Here is a 27,330-nt window from a genome sequence, read left to right as displayed (position 1 = left end):
ATAAAGAACTTTGCTGTACGGACTTTGCGATATCAATTTGATATCCTCGGAAGTAGTATTTTTTGGCTTACTTCCTGTTCTCAATAACAGAAACAGAGGGATAAGTGACAACCACCTCTGCTGTCCCAGGTGAGATGTTATCGTGCCATAAATTCAATTATATAAATACACAGTTATCCATACAGCATTTTTAAAACCTAGTATTATAGAATTTGTTGCCTCTTATGTGCCAAGTGCTCTAATCATTTTATATGTAGAACCTAATGTTTTTCTTTCACATATAATTTCCTTTTTAAATCTCAAAAACATTGTGATATAAGTAGTAAAGTATAATTATCCCTTTCTGATGGAAAAAAACCCTTGTCTTATTAAATAATGGTGAAAAATTAGAATACAGGACTCCTTAATTTTCTATCTCTACTTTTTCCTACAGACAATACAATTCGATATAAAAGAAAAAACAAAAATTTACCAATTGTGGAGGAAACATAGTATATAGAAGAACCAGTCAGAACATCAAATCTTCTACAGTATGCAATCAACAGGCCTAAAAAAAATCCCACATTATTGTCTTAAAACCACAATAGCAACACAAATTCAACCGTTAACTATGGCAAGAGTACCTGTTGTACTGTATTTTAACCTTCATTGTTGCATCATGAGAACATTAAAGTACTTCAAATTCTGGACAAAATTTTATATGCTGATTTGTTTTCTTAATATCATATTTTAAACATTTTTCCCAAGCCATTAAACGGTCTTTAAAAATATGATTTTTATTAGCTGCTTAATATTCCATGTCATGGAGAAAATTTTTTATATTTCTGTGGTATCAGTTGTAATGTCTCCTCTTTCATTTATAATTTTATCAATTTGGGTCCTCTTTCTTTTTTTTTTGAGGACGATTAGCCCTGAGCTAACATCTGCTGCCAATCCTCCTCTTTTTGCTGAGGAAGACTGGCCCAAGCTACCATCCGTGCCCATCTTCCTCCACTTTATACGTGGGACGCCTACCACAGCACAGCTTGCCAAGTGGTGCCATGTCCGCACCTGGGATCTGAACCGGCAAACCCTGGGCCGCTGAATCGGAATGTGTGCACTTAACCGCTGCGCCACCAGGCCAGCCCCTCTTTTTTTCTTGGTTAGTCTAGCTAAAGGTTTGTCAATTTTGTTTATCTTTTTTCTTTGTTTTTTTTTAAAGATTGGCACCTGAGCTAACATCCGTTGCCAATCTTCTTTTCTTTCCCCTTCTTCTCCCCAAAGCCCCCCAGTACACAATTGTTACACTAGCTGTGAGTGCCTTGGGTTGTGCTACGTGGGACACCATCTCAGCATGCCCTGATGAACAGTGCCATGTCTGTGCCCGGGATCCAAACAGTGAAACCCTGGGCTGCCCAAGTGGAGCATGTGAAGTTAACCACTGGGCCACGGGGCCAGCCCATTGTTTATCTTTTAAAAGAACCAACTCTTAGTTTTGTTAATCTTTTCTATTGTTTTCTTGTTCTCTACGTGATTTATTTCTGCTCTGATCTTTATTATTTCCTTCCTTCTGCTAACTTTGGGCTTAGTTTGTTCTTCTTTTTCCAGTTCCTTTAGGTGTGAAGTTAGGTTGTTTATTTGAGATCTATTTTCTTGATGTATATGCTTATCCCTATAAACTCCCCTTTAGAGCTGCTTTTGCTGCAGCCCATAAATTTTGAAATGTTGTGTTTCTCTTTTGTCTCAAGATACTTTTTTGTCTTTTAATTTGTTTCTTTCATCCATTGGTTGTTCAGGAGTGTGTTGCTTAATTTCCACGTGTTTGTGAATTTTCCAGTTTTCCTCTTTTTACTGATTTCTAGTTTCATACCACGGTGGTCAGAAAATATACTTTATATGATTTCAATCTTAAATTTGCTAACATTTATTTTGTGGCCTAACATACGATCTATTGTAGAAAATGTTCCGCATGCACTTCAGAAGTATGTGTATTCTGCTGTTGTTGGATGGAATGTTCTGTATATGTCTGTAGGTCCACTTAGTCTATAGTGTTGAGGAAATTTTTTAAATGTGTCATTAAAAAAAAGTATTGAAAGAGCATCAAGGAAGGCAATTTCATATTGTGATCAGAGAAATCTCCCTTTCTAGTAGAATAAAATGATGTGGAGTTTTAACAACAGAGTTCAAATAACAATGAAACAGAAGCTTTCATTTGTAAACATGCAAGTATGCAGTAACAATCCATTTTATTACCTATTTTTTTAAAGAAATTTATTGAACTTCTCTAAGGAAGAAATCTCAGATTGTATTTATTTATTAAACACTGCTATGAAATAGTAAGAATGACATTTAACTACTTAAAAATCAAAATAATTTTACTATATTTATTGGTTGTTTGAACTAATTAGTTTTGTCTCCTACATAAGTAATCAAATAAGTTCCTTGTTATTTCTACTCTCTTTGCTGTGTAATCACATCTCCATGTTAAGAAAATGGTACTTTTTCCCCACTAAATTAGAATTTGGCTTTTAGAATTAAGTCATGTATTGCCAAAAACCCTGCTCTTTGGAGAAACATTTCTGTTTGGGACCTTTGACATGTACTTCAAGAATGTAATATTTATATCTCTTTTTGCCAATTCTACGCTAAGTGCTGTATACAAGAGTTTACATAGCCCTTGGTGTGGAACTGGTAAAACTGGGGAAAAGTTTACAGATATTCAAGAAACCTTAAGGATACTCAGTAGAACGCTTTCCTTCCTTTATCAATTACGTGAATGGAGACTCACTGAACTAAGAGAGCTACTACACTGGACTTTGCCATGCCAACTCACAAGGCCACACTGTCAGCTTTTCTCCCTCTACCCGGCTTGACTGTGTAAATGAAAGGGCTTTTCGCAAGAGCCAGTACTCTCTACCCTTCCACGGGCAGTCAGTACACAGGGCGACTGTAAGAAGAATGAGGAGGGACGAACTCTCAGTGGACTCTTCTAAACCATATCACTACCGGGCTGGAGTGAATTTTATTCTAAGGTAGCCCAGTGAGGCAGACAACACAGAACTGCACTAACTGTCAGACACGATATGCTAGAAGGTGGTTGATTCTACTATATACTGGCTTTTTTTGTATTATCGTGCCCTACAAGCTGGTGTCCTGCTATGTTTCTCCTCTTGATCATTACGATCATCACTTTTCCTAAAAACTAACTATTATTTTAAAATAGAAGTAAAAGAAACCGTAACATATTTGGTATTATTAAATTCTTTTTTTTGAGGAAGATTGGCCCTGAGTTAACATCTGTGCCAATCTTCCTCTATTTTGTATGTGGGTTACTGCCATGTGTGGGCCACCAACGAGTGGTGTAGGTCTGCAGCTGGGAACTGAACGCAGACCACCAAAGCGAAGTGTGCCAAACTTAACCACCAGGCCATGGGGCTGGCCCCCTAAATTCAACTTTTAAAAAGAGTTTTGAGATATATATATACTTTCTTGGGGAAGAAGGTCAAACTGATCCTATTTGCTTCCTCTGAGATACTCTCTGGGCCATGGGAGGTATACTTCAGTTGTTACCATTTGGGCTTTATCTTCTACCCCTCAAAATGCTTTTTTTCTGTCTTTGTCACTGATCCCAGCTCTAGTAATAGCCAGAAATACTTAATACAGAGTAGGTAACTTTTAATAGTTCCTATATATTTGACAATTTTAAACCATCAGAATATTTTTACTGAAATTGTTACAAATAATTGCTTACCTGGTACAATAATGTCTCCAAAACCCAGTATTGAAACTGGCATGAGGCACACACTCATTACTGAAAAATAGGCCAGCTTTGGTACTCTGATGACTACTGGTAACTGTAATTATTTAAAAAAAAAAAAAAAAAAGCGACCAATAAACCTCTTAGGAATCTTTACTAACATCTTTTAGAAAGGGAAAGATTGGTATTAGATTGTTTTAACACTTTTAAATTGACATTTTAGAAAAACTTGAAATCAGAGAACATAAACTAGACATATATATACACTCAATGCACAGAAAGCTTGAAAGAAATAGATATGCAGTTTGGAAAAACGAAATCCAACATACGTGTAGGGTTAACAGTATTAATACAGTATCCCCACATCTAACCTTTTTTTTTCCTTTTTACCAAAAATAGGACTCAGGCCTTGAAACAGATTTTTTTTTTTTTTGGCAATCTGGATTTTTTTCCCCAAAGAAGAGTCTTCTCTCAGAGGGTATGATTTAAAGTCCAATGAACATATCTGAAATACAATTCTTACTTTCTCATGGGGAGCTGAGGGTTGAGCAGTGGCTTCCACCAAGTTTCCATCATTCTAGGATGAAACCCAAGTCAATAGGTATTTAATAATTTAGAATAACTAAGAAAAGGGCTATATTTTGTGAGAAATAAAGTTTTACAATACCTTAACATGCAGTACATGACCAATGAATTACACAAGAAGGCAAAATTATTAACCGGACACACACACATTCCCTGGCCACCATTTCTATTTAACTGCCACCCTTACCTTTTCATTATTTCCAAAAGGTCCGGCTGCAAGTTCAACCATGATACTCTCACCGTTCTACGATTGACAAGGAAGAGAAAAGAAATTGTTCAACTGTTTAAAGAGCACAATCAGCCAGCATTCAAGAATGATTTGACCCCGTGGCTTATGGCCTACTGTAAACTGGTAATAATGGACCATAGACTGCTTTTTTCCTAAAACAGTCTCTGTAGATGGCAAAACTTGGAGTCATCTCAAACAAACACCCAGCACTCTGCTCCACCTTATCAGAGCTCAACAACGATCAAACAGAAACTAGCGGACAAACCACACAGAGATTGTTCAAGGGGAGCTCTCAGCACTGATCTGTACTGACATTTCTAATGGGTTATAAATTTTAAGTGCTTTTAGTTACATTATATCATATACTATGCATCCTTAGTCATTTTTAGCAATAACAATGAATAGGGACAGAAGAAATACTAAAATTTTTTTATATTTAGATTTGTAATAAATATTGGCAGCCTTTTTTGAATAAATACACACTTGACCTTCTGGCTACTCATCACAGTAACAAAACAACGAAGCCAAACTTGAAAAGACGCAGCTCTAAAGAACTGGAGAAGCTTCTCTAGCCCGACTCCTCTCCAATTTCAGCCCTGCCTACTTTTTACGTCCCCATCAAAATGCTAACCTTAGCTGAATTTCCTCCCTTGTGTCTGGCTAAGGTCTTTTTGTGGGGGCTGTGTGAGGAGCTCATTAAAAAGCTTTTTCCTGACAGCCAAGTCTGTTGTAGAGGGCAAACATTTTGAGGTAGGAAGCTAAGACTGCATGAGCAGCCATCTTACACTTCACATTATGATAAATATATCACCATTAAAACAGGTAGTGGGAAGAGAAATAAACACTGAACTTTAGGAAAATCTGATGGACTAACTATAATATTTTCCATGTGGGTGGGGTGCATCGGAGAAATCACTCGAGTGTTTTTAGGAGGACTTCACTGATACCTGAGCTGAGCAGAAGGAATGATCCAATCCCTGGCTACTGAGAGCTATTCCTTAGGTTAAGCTTCAGGTTACAGAAGGGTAAGACACAGCGGTTTAGGAAAATAAACTAATATACTCTTCCCTACAGCAAACTCCCATGATGTGATTCAATTTCCAGATAAAGAGTTCATTTTGGTTCATTTCCCAATTGTTATTTAGAACATTTAACGAAAGACCGTCACTGCCATCTTCTTGTACATTCAAAGATATCTGAGTAACTACTATTTGCAAGATACTACACCAAGTACAGTGGTGGATGGAAAAAAAATGAAACCAGGCTCTTATTGCTTATTAGTTCTATGGCTGCTGGCCCTGCCAACTCATTAGAAGTCTACTAAGATCTGGGTCAAGGACATGATTAGAATGTCCAATATTTAATCCTTGAAATTTTCAGTGAAAACCACAAAAATCAGAAATTAAAGATCTGATTTCCATTTTAAGGCTATAGACCTACTAAAGTAAGCTCTATAGCCTTAACAGAAACGAACACCCCAGACTGAGAAGAAGCTGTTAAAGTAAATCTACAAGAGTGACCTCCGAAGAGCAAGCCAATCCTGGCCACCGGATCAGATTACTGGAAATCACATTCCTAGTCATTGGGAGCGAAGATGGAAAAAAGAGAAGATGAAAAATTCCTGAAGCATGGAAGAAGGACGGCTCAAAGACATCTTTATCATCACTTTACACCTTTAAAATTCTGAAACTTTTTATGTGTAAGGAATGGAAATGGTTTGCTGCCAGACACAACTGGCATTTATAAAGTGATACAAGTATTAAAACAGGATGGAAAAACACTTTTAAAAAAGAGTTTCTAGTTTATGGCTACCTCCACTGTGTAATATATCTGTCATATGCTATGACTATCTGCTGACTTATGGGAACGGCTTTGTAGAGAATGCTTTACTCTCATTACGAGATCTCAGACGGAGTGACTTACAGAAACATTTTTTTGAACCAAATAAACTGATACAAGCTAGGACAGCTTTAGACAGAACTTTAAAAAATGCTCTAATAAGTTAACAATTTTTGCTATAATCCATAATACTAGTTCTATGCTTTTTTAGGTTACTTTGGCTCAACGAAGTCAATGAGTCAAACGGCTCATCATTAGGACATGAAAAGGTGCTAGTCAAAGGACCGTTTGGGTAGCTGTAATTTGGGGAGGTTAACAACATCTGTTACCTAGTTGTAATTTGAGCTCCCCATAGGGCACATGTTTGTCTTATGCCATTACAGCAAACATGAGAAGCAGAGAGTTTTACAGTGACTTCACAGACGGTAGGCTGAAGAATGGATAAAGAACTAATGGGGGGAAAGTAGTGATTATAGTATCAAATACTAAATATGTGGGAGTGACAAATAAAGAGATGACATAAAGTAACAAAGCAAGACTCAAAATAAAACAGGGAAAGTGGAAGAATTAAGGTATAATTAAAATATTCATGAGATAGGAATAGGGACAAGGTAGAAAAACTGTTGCGTGAATGGACTACCACATTCACGCAACACCTCTCATCCTGGGAACAGCACCACCATTTTATTGAGGAGCTGGTGGCAGAGCTGGGAATAGAACAAACCAGAATCTGCCAGTTGCTACGATTCTAACCTCACAGAAAAAGCCAGTCTGAAACAATGAGCATTTGGATAGAAGCAGAAAGGGAGAGCAAGTGCCCCTGGGTCTAGTGTCTCCTGAGACCAGTGCCACCCTGGCCTCTACGCACAGCCTGGAGAGACGGGACCCTTTTGGTATAGAAAGGTTAGGTTGGGTACTGTCAGTTTCAACCAAGAGAATTCTACTGATGAAAGAGGGGGATGGAATGCTAGCAATACGCCCTCCCACGGTGGATTAGGAAAGGGAAACACAAAGGGCAAAGCGACTCGCCCAGGGTTACAAGGTTACAGAGCTGCACTTTAGGACTTCAGATTTCGTGTGGCATTCTTCCTTAGTCTCAAACTAGGGCTACAGAAATGAAAGTAGCAATGACACATTCTCATTCTTTTTGCTATCTATATTGTCTATAGAAAATATTTACTGTTTTATAATAATCAGAAAAGTTACTTTAAAAAGGGTAGGAAAAAAATTTATAGACATTCTCACGTTTACATCAGTCAGGAGATATTTTTTATTTAGCAGAATGGCTTAAAGCCTTGAAAATATCCTCTACTGAAAGGCCCATATCAATGACATGTTTCTTAAGAGAATTAGAACTCACTCACTGGTAAATATCTACAAAATCAATAATCTTAGAGTAGGTTTAAGAGTCTCATCTTTTCGCAGGTGTCTCATGGATTTCAAAAATATCATACCTTTGTGATGAATGGTGTTATGAAAACAAAAAACACATCATAGAGGAGGAGAAGGCCTAGAAGTATCACACACGACTGTTAAAAAGAAACAAATTCAACGGTCAAACTTCCCATATCTAAATTAAGAGATTATACTATCTTGCAAGTATAAATAAACACATATATCTGAACACTATTTTTTTAAAAGACATTTAACGGTTATTACTATTTGTGGTTTTATTCTACAAATCACATTAAAACTTTTATCTTCTTTATCCCATTCTTTTAAAAAAAAAAAAGAATCACTGAATCAACATGTTCTTCCCTGATATTTAGTCCTGTAAGGATTTTATGAATTTGGCTTATTATACAAATGATTAAAAACATTGCAGCTGGCAAATCAGTGGTGGCCTGGGGCTGGGGATTAGGAGTGAGTGCAAAAGGGCATGAGGAGCTTTTCAGAGATGAGAAGGGTCTATAATTGATTGGGATGGTGCTCACACAGTTATACGTTTGTAAAACTTTAATAAACCGTACTCTTAAAATGGGTGCACTTTATTATATGTAAACTATACCTTAATAAAGTTGTTTTAAAAAGAAAAAATTACTTTAGCTAGCAAAGTAGCATACTTTACCTTGAAGTTGGGTAACTTCAGTGTTTTAATTAAATTCAGACAGAAGGCAATCCCCAAGATATCCTGTAAAATCCAAGCCCACCTAAAATCAGAAAGAGTTACTCTATTGTTTTATCCGTTTATTTTTAGATGGAACTTTTCAAAAGAAATAGATCACTAAAGTAATATCGTTCAATTGCAATGATTTGACCATGCAATTATTAAGCAGCAATTGTAACACAAAATCACTTCTTATATTCTCCGTATTTAGTAATTTGCTGTCCTAGTAGAATAATGAATACTATTATAGTAAGAAAAAATTGAACGGCTACCTCAGACGAATGCGTATCAGACACAAGTGCATATTTACCTTTAATCTTTGCAATTATAGGTATGTCTGTTTTTAGAAAGGCAGCTCTTAACAAAGGACAGAGGTGGTAAAATACATCCACACAGCTAGAACCTGAAGGGAATGGGAGCTATGCAGGATGTTCCACCAAAACCTGATCTGCATATTTACCAACTGATTATCATAAGTGACACTGCCTAAATTGGTGTGAACTTTGCTCCCAAATTTTAGGCTGTTAAATCCTTTTGGGCTTTAATAATTTTATTAATAAACCATTAAATAAAGTTAAATATATATTTTTTCTGGTTATCCTTCCTGCAAATGGACAGATACCTGTATATTTTCTTATATCTCCTTCTTTCTTACATGACAGCTAGCATACTCGAGACATTCTTCCGCATTTTGCTTTTTTCACTTAAAAATATACTGTGGAAATCAGTTCACAGAGATCTTCTTCATTCTTTACAGCTGCATTGTACTTCACTGTGTGACTATACCATTTAATTAAGTATCTTTTTGAAGCCTATTTCAGCTTAGATGTTTAAAAAAACCACAGTTCATATTTCCTTCTCTATATGATCTCAAATCTATTAGCATAAGATCTGCTTATTTAGAATTTATTTAGCTTGTTTTAAGACTATGGTGTTCTGGAATAAAAGCAAAAAAAAAAATCCATAATAATCATAATGAATAATTACCATGACAAGGTATACATAATCCATCCTTAATCTGCTCTAAAAGCAAATACACAGTATTCATACCTATCTTCATTTCGATATACAGCCCAAACAACAGCTACCGCTATGCACAGGCCAGAGAGAAAAATAAGTCTCACTTCAATGCTTTTGCCACGACACACAATCCTAAAACACAGATTGAAATAGGTTAGTTTACCCTGTAGATGAAATACAATGTTCACTTGATATGAGAGCAATGACAAATGTTAACCACAGTCACAAGAAAGCGACTGAAATAGCAATTTAAAAGCCTTGATCTGAAGTACAAATGAAACATAATAAAATATTTATCAGTTCAACAGAACTTTCTGTGATGATGGAAATGTTCTATAGCTGTGCTGTCCAACACAGTAGCCACTAGCCACACGTGGTTATTTAGCACTTAAAGTGTGACTAATGAGACTGAGGAACTGAATTTTTAATTCTATTTAATTTTAATCAATTTAAGTTTAACTAGCCACATGTATATTGGACTGCACAGGTTTAAAATAACACTCCTACTTTTCCTTGTATTGATTTAAATTACAAATACCAACATTATAGGATTCCTCCTAAGAGATACATACGTGCATTGTCCACACGGTATCTTACGAATGAGCGCAGCAAGACAGTTGTACAGGCTCATTGCTGATGCTATGCAGAAAATTGCTATCATGACATAAACTAGAAAAAAACAAGAGACTAAATTACATGAGAACAGAAGGAAATGTGGTAAGAAAATATTTACAGAAGCAATATTAATTCTTTAGCTTTCTTATTGAATCATGATACTTTCAAGGCAGTGACCATACTATAATCTGAACTGGTTAGTAAGCGAAAAGTATCTGGATCTTGAGTTTTAAGAGCGGGCACTTTATGTCTTGTTTTAGTTCCATTACACATGGGCAGGATTGCTTAAGGGCCTGAAGCTGGCTCTACATTTTCTATTATTCAGTGATTCAAACTGACATGTTAAAGATGTCCACAAGGTGAGCTGTAGACATTTATGAGTATTTAATTTAAATGTAAGAAACAGAAGAATTAGTAAACCATTATAAATGCTTCTTAAAATGCAGTTTAGGGATGAGAACTGACACCTATGTTAGACATTAACCATGCTATCTATATCTTCCTATGGTGGACTGCATCTCTCCTCACGTCATCTGTGATAACACCAAATCCATTTAAGCAAATCTCTGTTCCAATACAACACCAAGGTCAGCGAAAGTCACAAATGTTTTTCTATGTTAGCCATACTTACTTGAGAATTATTTAAAATTAAAAATATGTGATCTTTTTGTTGTTAAAAGGGGGAGAAATTATAGTGCTCTAAAATAAAAGGATTCGTTTTCTGAACTTTCTCAAAGTTTCACAATGGAAATACAAATTTTACCTGAATTTTTCAAATTCCATTAAATTTCAGAAACCTATAACTCTGTACTGTAGGTGAGAAAGAAAGAGTAATCTAAAGACAGTCAATCAGAGACAGCCACTTTCTAACTGGTGATCTTGGAAAATTACTTTTTCAGTCCCTTGTTATTTGTTATTTTTATCATTGGTTATATGATAATGTGAGTAGCAAGATAGACAAAGATTGCCAAGGTGAGTTTGGTAAGTCATCCACCAAAGTTTTCCAAGCTAAGTTTTACCGAGTGTTTTTTTTTTTTTTTTGAGTAAGATTAGCCCTGAGCTAACATCTGCCACCAATCCTCCTCTTTTTACTGAGGAAGACTGGCCCTGAGCTAACATCCGTGCCCATCTTCTTCTACTTTATATGTGGGACGCCTACCACAGCATGGCTTGCCAAGCAGTGCCATGTCTGCATCCGGGATCCGAACCTGCAAACCCTGGGCCGCGGAAGCAGAAGGTACACACTTAACTGTTGCACCACCGGGCCAGCCCCAACCTAATCATGTTTGAGTCCCTAACAGAGTTTTTAGTGTCTCATTCAGTGTCATACTGCATCTAAGAAAATGATTATGCAGGGGAAAGAACTAGGTTAACATAACTCTCTTTAGCTACTTTCTTGGGCATGACTTACCATAAATGGTAAGGGGAACCTTGGCAATTTAGAACATTTAATATATGAAGAAATGGCGGCAATTTTAGCCATAAGGAACCATTTGAAAGTACATTAAATCTTGCAATATCACACAGACGTTGTCAGAGTCATAATTAAATCCCACACCCCGGGATAAACATGAGGTTTAATATCTTCCTCCTACATCAAAAATTACGTTCATTAACGGGATCAACTTGTTAAATAGCGATCAATATAAGGAAATTTCTCACCAAAAATTAAAAGATGCTTATGGGTAAGGGAATCTCTTTTTTCAATCAAAGACCACTCACATATCAACTGAGGGTCAGATGCAAACAATTGAAGGCTGAGTCTTAAATTAGAAAAATTAGCTGCACAATGACAACATAATACAAATATCATCCCAGTATCCACTCTCCTAGCAACAGATTGAAATGTGAGTGATACTCAAAGAACGATTTTTTCTAATTGGAAATACATGTCATAGGTCTAGTTTCTAAATTGCTGCCACAGGACAGGAGAAACTGAACAAGCAGCAGAAAGTAACCTTAGGGCCTCAGTTTTCCAATCCAGAAAAGTATGCGAATGTTCTCCAAACAAGCATTGTAGCCTGTGGTGATTTTTACACAGGGGTTTTGCCAGTTCTCATCAGGCACACTCCCGTTTTTCCCTGGTTCCCCTCCAAATTCGTGCTGTACATGGGGCAGAGACGGCAAATTTCCATCCTATCAGACCACTAAAATTGTCCAGGCGATGGGCAAGCCCCTACAGTTCCTGCCCTACCTTCTTAAAGGAAAAAGTATCAGTTACTCTCAGGACCACAGGCAAGTCCTGTTTCTACAAGTAAACAAAATCTGAGCAATATAACGCCTTGATCTGCAAACTGACAAAAGGACAAACCACACTTTGGGGGTAAGCAGTGGCAAAAAATCAGTAATGTGAACAGTCTTCTATTTCATATAACTTAATATAGCCACCAGGAAGTCCTTAGTCTGCTGCTTAGAGACTGGGCTGTCAAGCTTTATCTGCAGAGAGGGAAACTCAGGGACCACAGCAAGTCTTTCAAGTCATCCATGAGGGAAGGTTCTTCTCTCAAGACAGACTATATTTTTAATCTGAATACTTTCTTATCCCAGAGGAACGGGGACCTAACACTTCTGACTGTTTAAAAAGTTACTATCATTTTTTAATTATTCATTAAGTGTTCCAGGTAGAATGCCTTAAAGGAAATGATAATTCTGGCAAAGTAAATGAAAAGATTGCATGCTTAAAGTAGTAAATATAAAATACTGACTTCTTACCCAACCATTTGTAGAAGAAATAAAGTAAGACCATCATAACACAGCAGATGACCACAAATACTACAACTGTTAGAGGACTGAAAGTTAAATATTCTTCCTTCTTTTTCCTCGTTTCTCTGTCTTCAGCGCTTGCCCCTGCCTGCAAGTTTTCCCTGCATAAACACACACAGGAACGTCAGCAAATCTCTGCCAAGTACAGTTATTTTAAAAACCTATCTCTAATACCAACTCAAATTTGTTTCTGATTACAAAGTAATATACTTAAGAGAAAACTGCACACCAAAAAGAAATATTTAATCTAGAAAGAAAAAAATCCTACAGGTCTACCCTTCAGAGATGATGTTTTTAACCACATTATTTAAAGATAACATCTGTTGTCAACCTTTTTTTCCCTACTTCTTCTTCTCCCCAGAACCCCCCAGCACACAGTTGTATATTCTAGCTATAGGTCCTTCTGGTTGTGCGATGTGGGACGCCGCCTCAGAATGACCTGATGAGCGGTGCCAAGTCTGCGCTCAGGACTTGAACCAGCGAAACCCTGGGCCGCAGAAGTGGAGCACGCGAACCCAACCGTTTGGCCACAGGGCCAGCCCCTAACCACTACCTTTGAAACAGCTTTTTTTTTCTGGAGGCAAAAGTGTTGAAACAGATGACATTTCTTATATAAACATTAATGTTTGTGAATGTTAATATTATCTAATTTGGAGACTACACTGATGTAATAAATTTCAAATAATAACCAATTTTACACACTTAATATTACACCAACTTACAGACAGTAGAGTACACCTTAAACTAGTTTTTCTTAAATGTAAACACTAAATTCTAATATCAATCAATTCAGTATTGACTGTATGCCTGTTCCATGCTCATCAACGTATTATGAAGGATTCAAAAGAAGTTCAAGACACAGCTTTGTCCTACTTTGATTTAAGATAGCAAAACTTTGTTTCTAATTCTCTCAACAACCTTTTCTAGGTCACACAGCTAACAAAAGGCAGAGGAAAGAGTCACAAGTGCCCTTTGTTAAGCAGTCTGTCCTGTCACTTTAACTGTCCCTTCCTAGTTACAGGGAACCCACTACATACTCTTCCAGCCCCAGGCCCTTCAACTCTGGTCTATTAAACTCAGTTCCCTTTGTGTATACCCTGACCATTCTCATCAGGTCTGGGCTGAATACAAACTTTAGGTTAAAAAAAAACGTTTACTTCTATCAGATTGTCCATTTGCCAAACAGCTTATTTACCAACACGCCACTTTCTTATTAGAAAATGGTTGATTGGGATGGTCAGGACATTACGCATCTGTGACTCCAGGGAGGCTGCCCAGGAAAAGGGCAGGGAGAGAGTTTGGAGAGAGAGACCAGCACCTCCCCGAAACTATAGAGCTGGATGACAGGATATTAACAGAAGTTTCGATGAAAGTGGTACCTGAGTGGAAACAGTGCCAATCTTTGGTATCTACCATGGCAAACAGATACATTTAAAACATTTTTGGGGTCGGCCCCGTGGCCGAGTGGTTAAGTTCGCACACTCTATTTCGGCGGCCCAGGGTTTCGCTGGCTCAGATCCTGGGCGCAGACATGGCACCGCACGTCAGGCCATGCTGAGGTGGCATCCCACATGCCACAACTAAAAGGACAACTAAAATATGTAACTGTGTACTGGGGGGATTTGGGGGAAAAAAGCAGAAAGAAAAAAAAAAGATTGGCAACAGTTGTTAGCTCAGGTGCCAATCTTTAAAAATAAAATAAAGACATTTTTATCATACAATACATATAAGTCATAATGAAAGATTTATATATTCATATTCAGTGTACTGAACAGCACCAGGCAATTTCTTAAAGGGAAATGTATACTAGATGTATATCACATTAAAATATTACAATTCATTTTTCAAAAAAATTGCACTCTTAAATCAGCTCAAGAACCACATGCAATGGGTTAGCACAGCTAATACATATAGCTTTCTTCCATGCCATCTTGAGTTTATGAAGCTTGAGGATCAGTGATCTCATTATAATAAGACTTTAACTCTTTACTGAAAAGTCTTTATATGGAAGCAAGCATCTTTCCCTTTTGCGTAAGGTACATCTTTCACTTGGTAGGGTAATTCTGAGTTATGAGGTCCCGTTCTGGCAAATTTTCCCTCCTTAAACCTTATTCTCTTTCAATCGAACTCTCTTTACTTGTTAAATGATAGTCCTTATGAACATTTTTTAAAAGTAAGATACAATTGACATGTAACATATTAGTTTCAGGTGTACAACATAATGATTTGATATTTGTATACAGTGCAAAATGATCACCACAAGAAGTCTAGTTAACAACTATCACCATAGCTAGACATTTCTTTTCTTGTGAAAACTTTTTAGATCTACTCTCTCAGCAACTTTCAAATATGCAAGACAGTATTATTAACTATAGTCACCATGCTGTCCATTACATCCCCAGGACTTATTTATAACTGGAAGTTTGTACCTTTTGAGCCCCTTCACTCATTTTGCCCATCCCCCACGTCCCTGCCTCTGGCAACTACCAATTTGTTCTCTGTATCTAAGAGTTTATTGTTGTTGTTGTTGTTTTTTAAGATTCCACATATCAGTGAGATCATACAGTCTTTGTCTTTCTCTGTCTGATTTATTTCAGTCAACATAACGCCTTCAAAGTCCATCCATGTTGTAGCAAAGGTGCTCATATTCTTAATCTACTGTCGATGGAACATTTTCCTTTTTATCACGGATTCATATTCTCTTTCTCTATACTGTCACCTCCTCCCACACACATATACACTTAGTTCTTACTATCTTTATCTTAGAAGCAGCCACCTCAATTTCAAAATCCATAAACCTGCAGGTAAAGGACAATCTCCTCTCCCAACCTAGCTAGTGAAGGCAATAAATTCTTTGTTTTTGCCCACCATGATGTTTTACGAATAAAAAAGCTTATAGGTACTCCTCTCCCACCTCCAACTTTGTTGAGCGGGAGCCTACCCTGACATGTATATGAAGCTTGCCGTGCTAACTCAAAGTGTGGTCCATGGGCCAGCAAAATCACTTGGGAGCTTGTTAAAAATGTGGAATCTCAACCCCCATCCCAAGCCTACTAAACCTGAATTCTCATTTTAATGATCTCAGAACAGTTTGTATGCACATTGCAGTTTGAGAAGCACTACTCAAGGGAAGAAATAATTTAATGGAGTGAGAATCTATATTAAATGGGAAAACATCTTCAATGACACAGTAGCTTTTGGGAAATTACTTATAAAGTTTCACCAAATAATCTGAAAATAATCTTGGCGATCTTACATAACTATGCTTTATAAAGCTAATGAAGAAAAAACAATGCTTACTCATATGAGAATATGTGACTATGTTGAAATGTGTTTTCCAAATACATAAAATATTTAAAGCTCAATACTCTGGAAACCTACACTTACTAAACTCTAAGATTTCTCTCTTGATATAAGTGAATTACATTTTGGTATTTTAAGAAATTACAAAGAAGCTTAGCTTCATTTAGTTGCAAATAAATCTTTTTCAATGGAGCCTATTGATCAATTCACAAGGTGAATATATTGTCCTTTATGCATGAAATAATATGCTCTGAGCACATTTTAAATTTAGAGTTATAATTATGAAATAATCCTTTTATACTATATTGCCTGCTTTAATCTAGAGCCAAAGGTACCTAACTCTAAGAAGACTGGGTTTAGGTTGTTGTTCAACAGGGAAATCCACATTTCACGTACATTTGGAATTTCTATATTTAAGTTAAGATATGGACATGCTTAATATCCTTAGAATTCCTAACGCATTAAACAGAATGATGAGGGCACACCGTAATGACTTAACTCAGGAGGAGCCGAGAAACCTCCCCTACTCTTGCTTATTTTCTTACCATCTAGATATTTAGGCACTTTCGGATACTAAGAAGTATCTTCCCCTCTTCTGGGAGAGAGAATTAAACATTTTAATTTAAAAGAGTCTTTGATGGGATCTCAGTGCTTCCCTGCCAGCAGAAGAGTTAGTGGAATTTATGACACTCTTTTCTCCATGAAAAGTAATGACCTATATGAGGACAAACCTGCAATCTGATCTTAGTGGTACTATATTCTGAGGTCAGGTAGAATTTTAAAAGTGGTTATATTACTACTATGATTATCAAACAATAAGTTTTAAACAGTTATCATAAAACACTTCAGTTTAATTAAACTTACAATTCAATTAGTCCACTCCAGTATCCCCCTAATGCCACAGTGAACACAGCAATTACAAAAATGACCACCATAGTATAGTCAAAGTTAGGCCATGATGGAGAATACATTTTCACAGTGATGTCATCTCCAAGAGACTGAAAGGCAAAGCAACAGTTAAAACACCAGAATTCGTTTTTTTCTACTACCCTGTATGGCAGCAATATTCCAATCTCACTCTGGAACAGACACTATACATCAGATAGTCAGGAATACAAGAAATATTTCTGACATGATGTAGTCTCGTGTCAAAATTACAAGGCTATGCTTTGGTTTATGAAATCTGGAAAGGGCAGTGTTCCACGCAAGCACATTTTGTTCAGGGAGTTAAAGTTAAGAGAAATGATACGACCTAGATTTCTGAAGAGATCAAAACGAATAAATACCCAGTATAAAGTCAGCGCTCTGAAGCACCCTGTGCTACGGGGGAGGTGAATCCTTCCCCAGTACAGACTAGATAGGCCTTTATACTTCCTGTCAGCAAATGGAGCAGGGATAATGTAAATTAAGTATCAGTGGTTCAAACTAAAGAGCTGTACTATTTATAAACCTTGTCTAACATGTAATTAGTAATTTACCTGCTTCATATCTTTAAAGTCTCTGTAGTTTATAAATGCAATCAGTATTTTCACATCAAGAAATTCAGATTTGTTCCCTGAGGGGGGAAACTAAAAGAAAAAAACATTACGAAAACTTATGAACTGCTAGTATGTTTACAGAATAAAACAGATCATTCCATTAAATATAAATATCATCTCTTTTTTTAGTTACAAAACAAAGTTTCATGTGTTCTTTCTTAATATTATAGTAAGAGTTCTCCAACTGGAATCCTTTTAGCATAAACTTAAACTGAGACATATATATATATAAAATACACGATACAGAGGTGTATCATTAATGTATGTATAACACACACACATACATGTATACATTTGTTCCTAATAAAGTCTCGTCTACTTTAGGAACAGAAAAGAAACTACAAAATTTCCCAATTAAATACCTCTCATAACCAGAATGTTTATTTTAAAAGAATTCTACCATCAGATTATTCAAAACTCAGCCCTTAAGCTACACACAAACAAGACAGTTCAATTCCTGTGTCATTTGATATCACGAGCTCAAAAGAAGCTATGATAGCTTTATAACTTACTAGGATGCTCTTATTGGCAACCAACAACGCTTCAGCACCTCCTGTCTGTGCAATTCTGGCTTTTTCAAGAAAATGGCAGGTTCCCCATTGTACCACAACTGCTTTGTTCTTTATTCCATCAGGAGGAATATCAGAAAGGTTGCACAGTGGTGTGGTAGTCAGATTCATCAAACTAACGGAAGTCTGAAAAGAAGAAATGTCTTTAACATGATAAATATCATATTTCACCCTAAATCCATTCAGTGGTGAAGTATCAATACTGGTTTAATACAAGGGTTTTTTAAATTAGACATTTTTTATGACTATTAGGCTTTGAGGTAAATATTTTAAAATTCCCTGGATTGTTTTTTCCACTGGGAGAAAAATACTTCAGCAAAAGCAATAAAATTATTATTATTTATTAACCATCACATAATACAACTAGTTTACACACTAAAACATAACAATCACTCATTCTCACCTTTCACTGTTTTTATGCTTACAGAAAAATAGTAACTGGGATTTACTTACTGCATTTTCCAGGGTACTTGGAAGAGCTGTCCAACGAGGGTTATAGAGCATGCAGTAGTCCTTAGAGGATGGAGGCGTGCCACTTCCAGATGCATGCAGGATTGCTTCCTGAGCAGCTGTCTAGGACATGAACAATAATTTTCACATTGGAAATAGTTTGGCTTGTCAACAACTCAGAATTTTAATAAAGTTATTTATATACAGGTTTGACCACATTTCCTGAAGAGGGAAGGTCTTCTAATGAATTTACGTCTTCTTGTTTGAAGAAATACTGCACTATCCACATTTGCCCAGGACACATTCTTTAAGGAAGATAAGACACTTTCCTCTGGAGATACCACTGTGGCTCTTGTTCTAAGGGCCACATTCCAGGGAGGATTCTTGCTATGATGTGATAACTTCACTACTCCCTTCACAGCCTGAAACTTTCCTTCCCAATCTCTTGGGAGTTATTGCTTCACTGTTTATGGTCTATAAAAGAAAATGCACTTGAAATCTCTCAACCTGTCTTACCTGCCATATTCTATGAGTAATTAGGATAAAACAAAAAGGTACATTATTATTTCCAAGTGCTATCTTGGGAAGAAAACCAGAGAAACTGGAACTCTCAAGTTTTCAAGATTCTGCAAGTGCCTACTCAAAAAAGACCAATCCAGAATTTAAAGCGAGGAAAAAGAGCTAGGAAAATGTTCTTTCCTTTTGCCTCATTTCCCACTACCTGGAAAGAAAAGAGAGACAAGAGGTAAGAAGTGATTGAAAAGAATGACAACTGTACATGGGGGTGGGAGTGGAGAGTATGAAATGAAACATCCTGAGACAATCAGAATACCACTCCACATCACAATTCCCTTCCCATCTGGGGCAATGCAGATCCTTCCTCTCTCCTCCTCTGAGCAAATCTTCCTCTAAAACACAAGGGAGAAAAAAGATCGCTTGGCAAATAAAGACGATGTTCTAAGCCTCTATCACTGGAACATGCATTAGGTCGAGCCACATGAAATTGCTGATATTTGACTATTTTTGATCTACAAAACTGGTAATTTCATGGGAGTCAACCAAAATTTCTAAAGAATATAGAATGCCCTCCTACATAAAACTTCCCCTGAACATTTGGGTTTAGAAGGCTCTCTGGCACACCTGGGCCTTCATTAGCTTACGGATCTAAGCAAGTATAGGGAATTCATAAAACATGCCATCAAATTACACAGAATAATTAGATAAGCAAATTATTTGTGGGAAAAGAAATGTAGTTTTCATTCAGCTATATACTTGGTGTCCATGAATGGATTCTCACAGCAGAGGTGAACGAATATGTTAAATTCTTACTACACACCCAACTATTTTTAGTTTATAAACAAAGTATACTTAGGTTATTTTCAGACATTTATCTGATTCAATATCACTGCTTTACAAATGAGGGCACTGAGCCTCAGAGAACTTACTAACATAACCTACCTAAGGACATAGAGTAGAATCATCTACAATCCTAACTACAGAAGGTAATCCTGCAGATAATCATGAGGGTTGATTAGGTTTAGGGCAAACATTTTTGAAAAGAATACTTTGTAAGTGAATTGGCTATTTCTTATTGCATCCAACAAAATGGCACATGATGTCAGGATGTCCCACCATCAGAGATGTTGAGTTCAATTATTTGGTTAACGTAGTAGCTGCAGGATTTCTCCAGTGTAACGTTATATATATATTTTTCCTTTGTGATTGGCAAGTAAGTAATCTGTAGCACCATGTGAACAAAAACCTCTCACCTACTGTTTCAGCCTCTATGATGATCCATGCCTGAATCTAATTTTATACATTACATTGGGAGTTGCAAAATGGTAAATGTTTTTTAATACTGCCATTCTTGCTACTTTTATTAACTAGTATTCTTCTTCAGAAAAGAGCTTTACTCTCTCCCTCTACCACCATTGATTTAGTATCACTGGAGACTCACTGACTTTTTAAAATTCAGAGTAGTTTAATGACAATTATTTGTTTGATGTTCAAATTGTCCCAAATTTGGCCAGCAGACCCTCTTCCAGCTGACTCCATTAGCCTTTGAGGACTTTCTTGTTTTTTTGGCACAAGACGTCCTAGGCTGACTATCCTTTATGTGCCACAGATCTGGAACCAGCCATTCTACTAAGCTCCTTTTGGAGAGGAATGTTATTTAGATCAGGATTTGGGTTCTGACTGAGCACACTGCTGCTCAAGTGGGATAACCTCTGTAAGAGACAACTGGCAGTATCAACCAAAAATTTTAATACACAGAATCTACTGATTCATAGCCTACAGATGCATTTCATAAATGCACAAAGATAAATGTATAAAGATGTTCTCTGAAATATGATTTGTTATAGCAAAAAAAAACCCCAAAACCCAAAAAACCCAACTTCCACCAATAAGGAGCCCATAACATTATGGTATGCACAGTTCACAGCTGTTAAAAAGAAAGAACTAGATCTACCCATAGAAACAGATGTCCATAGTGAGAAAAGCAAGTTCCCGAGAGATATTTACAGTTTAATGCTAATTTTATAAAAATAATGACCCCTCCCCCCAAAGCTCCTTATGTGTATCTGTGCATTTATTCGAGCCTGAAGAAGCATGTGGAGAGAGACACCAGCTACTAAAAAAAAAGAAGGTGTGAGAGGAAAACAAAGGCAAAAGTGATGGTGTGAAAAGACTGGAGAGAGAAACCTGAAAAAGGAAAAAACATTCAAACAAAACAGAAGGTATAGAGTCCTCTCCTCTCTTCCTGGCTCTCAGTCACACTCTTAGGGGTTTCTTTTCTATCTTTCCAGACACTATCTATGAATATTTATATATATATATATATATTCAAATACACGTACTGTTTTACACATATGGGATCATACTATATATACTGCTCTGTAGCTTTTCTAAAATTTACATTTTTTACATATTAGATTTTCCATATTGATACATACACACTACCTTCTTGTACACAACTGTATAATATTCTGTATACTTTTATAATTACAAAAACTAAGAGATTAAAAATAAGCTTAAATTTCCAAGGAAGTACAAAGATGTCCAAATATGAGTCAGATTTATTTCTATAAAGGGATTATAATCTTTCCCACAATTGTAGAAAATTCATCATTGACAAAAGTAAAAACTCATTGATATGGGAATTACTAAGGCAAAACACAAACTTGAGTAAAAGTATAACCACACCTAATTGTAGAACACTTAGTATTGAACGTGGGACATGCAGCACAGCTCATGAGCAAGCTAACATACCTAAACAGCTTCAGCACTTCCACCACATTTAAAAACATCTCAGTAAAATTTCTCAGAGAGATTGTGTAGCTTCAAAAAGTCAGTTTATTAACAATAGGTATCATGAGCTTTGGAATTAGAGACCTGGGATAGAACAGCAGTTTTACCACTTACTAGCTATGTTACAAATCATTTAACCTGTCTTAAGCTTCAACATCCTCAGCTTTGAGATGACAATTAAGTGTCCAGATCTCACGGAGTTGTCATGAAGATTGAGTTAGATGATGCAATTGTTTGTACATATTGAGCTCTTAATAAATGGTAACTATTATTATCATTATTGCTGGGGAAGAATTGCCCTGAGCTTTTTATGTGAGCTGCTGCCACAGCACGGCCACTGACAGACAAGTGGTGTGGTTCCAAACCTGGGAACTGAACCTGGGCCACTGAAGTGGAGAGCACCAAACTTTAACCACTAGGCCATTGGGGCTGGCCCATAACTATTATTATTAATTATACATCTAGCACCTTGCCAAGTACTTGTACCATGCAGAATACAAGATGATTAGTGGGTGCTTAGAGTTTGGTGGGATGTAGGGATAGGGGGTGATAGCTACAGAGTACAGAGCTTCCTCTGTTTTTTTTTTTCCTGCTTTCTCCCCGAATCCCCCCAGTACACAGTTGTATATTTTAGTTGTGGGTCCCTCTAGTTGTGGCATGTGGGACGCCGCCTCAACGTGGCCTGATGAGAGGTGCCACGTCTGTGCCCAGGATCCGAACCAGCAAAACCCTGGGCCGCCGAAGCAGAGTGTGCGAACTTAACCACTTGGTCACAGGGCCGGCTCCTCCTTTTTTTTTTTAATATATATTATTTTTTAGATCAGCTGTAGAGTCACATCAAAACTGAGCAGGAGGTACAGAGTTCCTACATACCCCCTTAACACACACATACACAGCCTCCCCCATTATCAACATCTGCTCTAGAAGAGCACATTTGCTACAATCAATGAAGCTACACTGACACATCATTACCACCCAAAGCCCAGTTTACATTTAGGGTTCACTCTTCGTCTTGTACATTCTATAGGTTTTGGCAAATGTATAACAACGTGTATCCACCATTATAGTATCATACGGAATAGAGAATAGTTTCACTGCTCTAAAAATCCTCTCTGCTCCATTTATTTGGTTTTTTTGAGGTGATATAAACGTTTTAAAATTGTGGTAATGGTTGCACGTATCTGTCTATATTACTAAAAGCCACTGAATTGTACATTCTAAATGAGCGAATTGTATAGCATGTGAATTATATCTCAATAAAGCTGCCCCCCCTCACCAAAGAAACACTAAACAAGAAAGTATAGTCTTACTGGGAAGATTAAAAACACACCTGAAATAGATAATCACAAACAGAATGTGATTAAAGCTAGTCTCTAGTAAAAGCTTTAGTAGTTCTTGGGGCATTAGAAATGCAAATTCTTGGGCCCTGTTGGAGACTGAATTGGAAACCCTGGGCAGTTTATTTTTAACAAGCCCTCCTGGAGATTCTGATGCTTGTCAAAGTTTGAGAACCATGGCTATAGCAGCAGTGCTCCTCAAGATGCAATGTGCATACAAATCACTCAGTGATCAGAGGAAAAGGCAGATCTTGATTCAGTAGGTCTGGGTGGAGTGTGAGATTCTGCATTTCCAACAAACCCCCAGGTGACGCTGATGCTGCTGGGCTATGGACCACATCTTGAGTAGCAAGGCTAGGAGAGAACAGACTAGTGGAAACCCCATCACTGTGGGTCAAAAAACTTGAAAGCATAGAGAAGGCTTGAATCTCAGTGTTCCTTCAAACAAGACAAGTACCAAAGTAGGTGAGACCTGTGGTCCACCCTTGCCAGTATTAGATCTTCTGACAAAGACCCTATGGTGGAAGGACAGGATGCCTTCTTTTTACATCTTCCAAATTAGAGACATGCTCCAAAACACCTGCATTTTCCTGTGTAATCAACTGCAGTCTGGTCTTCTATGACTTTACTCAACCCTTAAAAAATACCTGTTTTGATTTTCAATCGGTAATGAAAATATTCTCTCGGTAAAAAGCTTAGTCCCAAGAGCCCGAAGGGATTTAGAGATCACACAATCTAGTCCCTTCGTTTTACAGCTCAAATAGGTCCAAAATGATCAAAATGGTCCCAGGGGCCAGGATTAGAATTGAGCTCTCCCAAACGCAGACCAGCTCTCACTCTGCTATCACTTCAAGTTCTTTCACGTGGCTAGACTCCCCCAGCACCTCTCAGTGCCCAAGCATCACCTCCTGTTTTAATATCGGTCCATCTATCTGTGCATTAGCTGTCAACTCCCTCTCTTCCACAGTATCAGCATGGGTCTCCTACTACCACTCAAATTCCTCTAATACCCGATTAGTTCCTCCCACATCCTAAATATCCCAAATTCTAAGTCCTTTCCTTATACTCTTCCAAATAGCCCCAATTCTAAGACTCCAGAGCTTCATGGAACTCCTCTCCCTTTGAGAACTGCTCCTTACAGCTTGCCCCAAATCATCCTTCTCCACAGAAGTTCCTCAAGAATCAGGTATTCTCCAGGGTCATCAAATCACCAATCTCACCCCTGTGCCTTTATAGTCCACATCTTACTTGATCCTCACACACAAGAAAAGCAAGGGTACTAGTTCAGAGTGTGGAGTAGTACTTCTGTTTTTTCTGACTCAAATTTACCTCACTAACACTTCAGGGGATGCCTGTTGTTTGTGAACAATTCCTAATTTACTTTATCCAGATCACTTGACTTCAATCATAATCTTTTTTTTCCAAATAAAAGAATACTGATGTTTAAGTCTATCTTAATATTATAGTTGTCTATTCCTTTGATCATTTTCCTTCCAAATAGCTTTTGGCATGACAAACATCAAATGATCACCAAAAGTCTAAAAGAGAACAATGTAATGGTGTATACTACACTCACATCCTTGTTGGTGTACTATCTCTCTATTTTCCCAGACCAGTCAGACCTTAAATAGAGAGACATGTCTAAGGAGCCTTATTTCATTAGCATACTTACACTGAGTCAGTCTTGCACTGAGCTCCACGTCCCTGTCTCTTAGGCCTAAATCATGCTTTACACTCCAGTCTCTTGCTAGTTCCAACCACCGGCATTTGAATTCCTGGCCTCTGTTCCAACAGCCTCCTGACGCTGACTCACCAGCCCAATATTAACCTACTGGGAGCAGGCCTGTTCTACTCCTGTCTAAGCTAATAGGAGAGTTCGAGGATTCGTCCTGGACATTGGTTCACCGGTTTTATCTGTCTTCTACCCTTCTTTCTCCTTCAAAAGGTATCTTCCAGCATTGGATCTATTTAAGCCTTCACATATTCCTTTGAAAATAACAATTCTCGGGGCCAGCCCTGTGGCTGAGTGGTTAAATTCACGCACTCCAATTCCGCGGCCCAGGGTTTCACCGGTTTGGATCCTGGGTGTGGACCTAGCACTGCTCACCAGGCCATGCTGAGACGGCGTCCACACAGCTGAACTAGAAGGACCTACAACTAGAATACACAACTATGTACTGGAGGGCTTTGGAGAGAAGAAGAAGGAAAAAGAAAAAAAGACTGGCAACAGATTAGCTCAGGGCCAATCTTTAAAAAAAAAAAAAAAGAATTAAAATTCTCTAGCTAAAAATTTATCTCAGTAATCTGTGCAGCAATTTCTTACCCTTTACTATGAATCACTGCTTCTTGAACTTTAAGGTTCTTGTTAAAATGCAGATTCCGATCCAGCAACTGTTAGGTGGGACCCATGATTATGCATTTCTAACAAGCTCCCAGATGATGCTCTGATGTTGGTCCGCAGAGTACGTAGTTACAGACTTCATCATGAATAGCAGTGCAACTCACCAGTCTTCTAGACATTACTGGGGTCCTCCAAGGAATTTTCTCCAGAGGTGAGAGTCACAATGTACCTGCAGTCTGCTGGTGCAGCCAACGTTCATGTTTTGGCTAGCAGTTCCCCCATGTCACCCATAAGTTCCTTCAAAACTCTTTAGTATATGCATCACTGGGACCTACCTTCCCCACCTCTCTCCACTGCCTGTCTATTAATCCCTGATACACTCAATCCTTCAGTTTTAAGAGGCAATGTGTGAATGTGACTGTAACTCTCCCCAATTAACCCCCTTGCAATCATTCTTCAAAAAATCTACAAATTAAACAATTCCTCTATTTTTTAGACACCAAATATGAGGGCTGGGTTTTGGGGCAAATTTTGCTAATAAACAGAATTTATTTATAATGAGAACTAGCAATTCTTAAAAGTCCATATTCCTAAACCAGAAGATATAAAATTGCAATGTAATCACTGAATGGTTATGCTGAGGAGCACCAGTCACCTACCCAACTCCCTTCATCATAGCAATGTAGGAGGTACCCCTTTCTTTACAAGCATCTTTCTCTACACAGATGTGAGTTTTAAGCCAGCAGCAATACAGTAAGAGAGTTGACAGGGGCCTCTATAGGAAAGGCAGAGTTGGGGTTGAGTGTCTGAATGACGCATGTTCTAAAGTCAGGCCTAAACAACTTTTGGATCATTGGCTATTATATATTTCCTACACTTCTTACCTCCCCAATAAGTTATATAATCAAGACAACCTACGTTGTTTCTACTCTTACTTCCAGTATTCAAGGTTTATGGAAATGATGCACTGAAAGTGACTAGACCCAGACCCACAGATTAAGTGTAATCTTAATTACGTTATTAGTGGCTCAGCGCGAGCTAGCGCATCAAACAGGGATTTAAGGGGAATCAGAGGAGTTTGTGGGCCATGGGAAAAGTAGAGCCAGGATCATTTCCTGCACTCGGAGAACCTGGGGACATGTAATGTACAGGCTAAGAGGTAGAAGAGTGTAGGAAGGAGACAAGGTAATCATTCATTCATTCATTCATTTAATACTCTGCAGTCTATGAGATGCAAGGGGGAAGACAGCAGAGAATGAGTCAAGTAGGGTTTCTCCTTCACGGGGCTTATATTCTACTTGTTACCTAGATCCAGCCTTCTTCCTAGTTTTCCCTAAGTAACCTTATGACTTAATATCTCAACTGTTATAGAATTTATGATTTACACTAGAATTCTCAAACTCAAATGCCTACAAGGCCAGGCAGGTAATATAAATGCACAAATCAGAGTTGATTTAAGGCCACAGGGCATGGTAAAGCTTGGCAAATTCTGGCCTAAAGGCAATCAATTTTTTTGTGCGTGTGAGGAAGATTCACCCTGAGCTAACACCTGTTGCCAATCCTCCTCTTTTTCTTTGCTTGAGGATGAT

At 37.6% G+C, this 27,330-nt stretch overlaps 1 protein-coding gene across 4 annotated transcripts in view; it reads right to left on the bottom strand.

Annotated features, from left to right (window-relative positions):
* Positions 1 to 27,330, bottom strand: part of SPPL2A (signal peptide peptidase like 2A) — a 50,537-nt gene that overhangs the window by 13,197 nt on the left and 10,010 nt on the right. The window contains exons 2-14 of one of the 4 annotated variants that reach the window (XM_070580268.1): positions 18,758 to 18,873; positions 18,248 to 18,430; positions 17,676 to 17,765; positions 17,062 to 17,195; positions 12,844 to 12,995; positions 10,089 to 10,185; positions 9,547 to 9,648; positions 8,458 to 8,539; positions 7,844 to 7,918; positions 4,509 to 4,565; positions 4,260 to 4,313; positions 3,731 to 3,833; positions 473 to 547 (exon numbers count right to left, since the gene is read on the bottom strand). In XM_070580268.1, the coding sequence (XP_070436369.1) occupies positions 473 to 547; positions 3,731 to 3,833; positions 4,260 to 4,313; positions 4,509 to 4,565; positions 7,844 to 7,918; positions 8,458 to 8,539; positions 9,547 to 9,648; positions 10,089 to 10,185; positions 12,844 to 12,995; positions 17,062 to 17,195; positions 17,676 to 17,765; positions 18,248 to 18,430; positions 18,758 to 18,873 (1,320 nt within the window). Of the gene's footprint in view, positions 1 to 472; positions 548 to 3,730; positions 3,834 to 4,259; positions 4,314 to 4,508; positions 4,566 to 7,843; positions 7,919 to 8,457; positions 8,540 to 9,546; positions 9,649 to 10,088; positions 10,186 to 12,843; positions 12,996 to 17,061; positions 17,196 to 17,675; positions 17,766 to 18,247; positions 18,431 to 18,757; positions 18,878 to 27,330 lie in introns of all 4 variants that reach the window. The other 3 variants (XM_070580287.1, XM_070580276.1, XM_070580290.1) reach the window with 3 other exon arrangements.

The sequence above is a fragment of the Equus przewalskii genome, chromosome 1 (genome assembly GCF_037783145.1).
Source record: "Equus przewalskii isolate Varuska chromosome 1, EquPr2, whole genome shotgun sequence".
Taxonomy (NCBI): Eukaryota; Metazoa; Chordata; class Mammalia; order Perissodactyla; family Equidae; genus Equus; species Equus przewalskii.
Note: the sequence above shows the minus strand (reverse complement) of the source record. Positions and strands in the feature narration are given on the sequence as shown.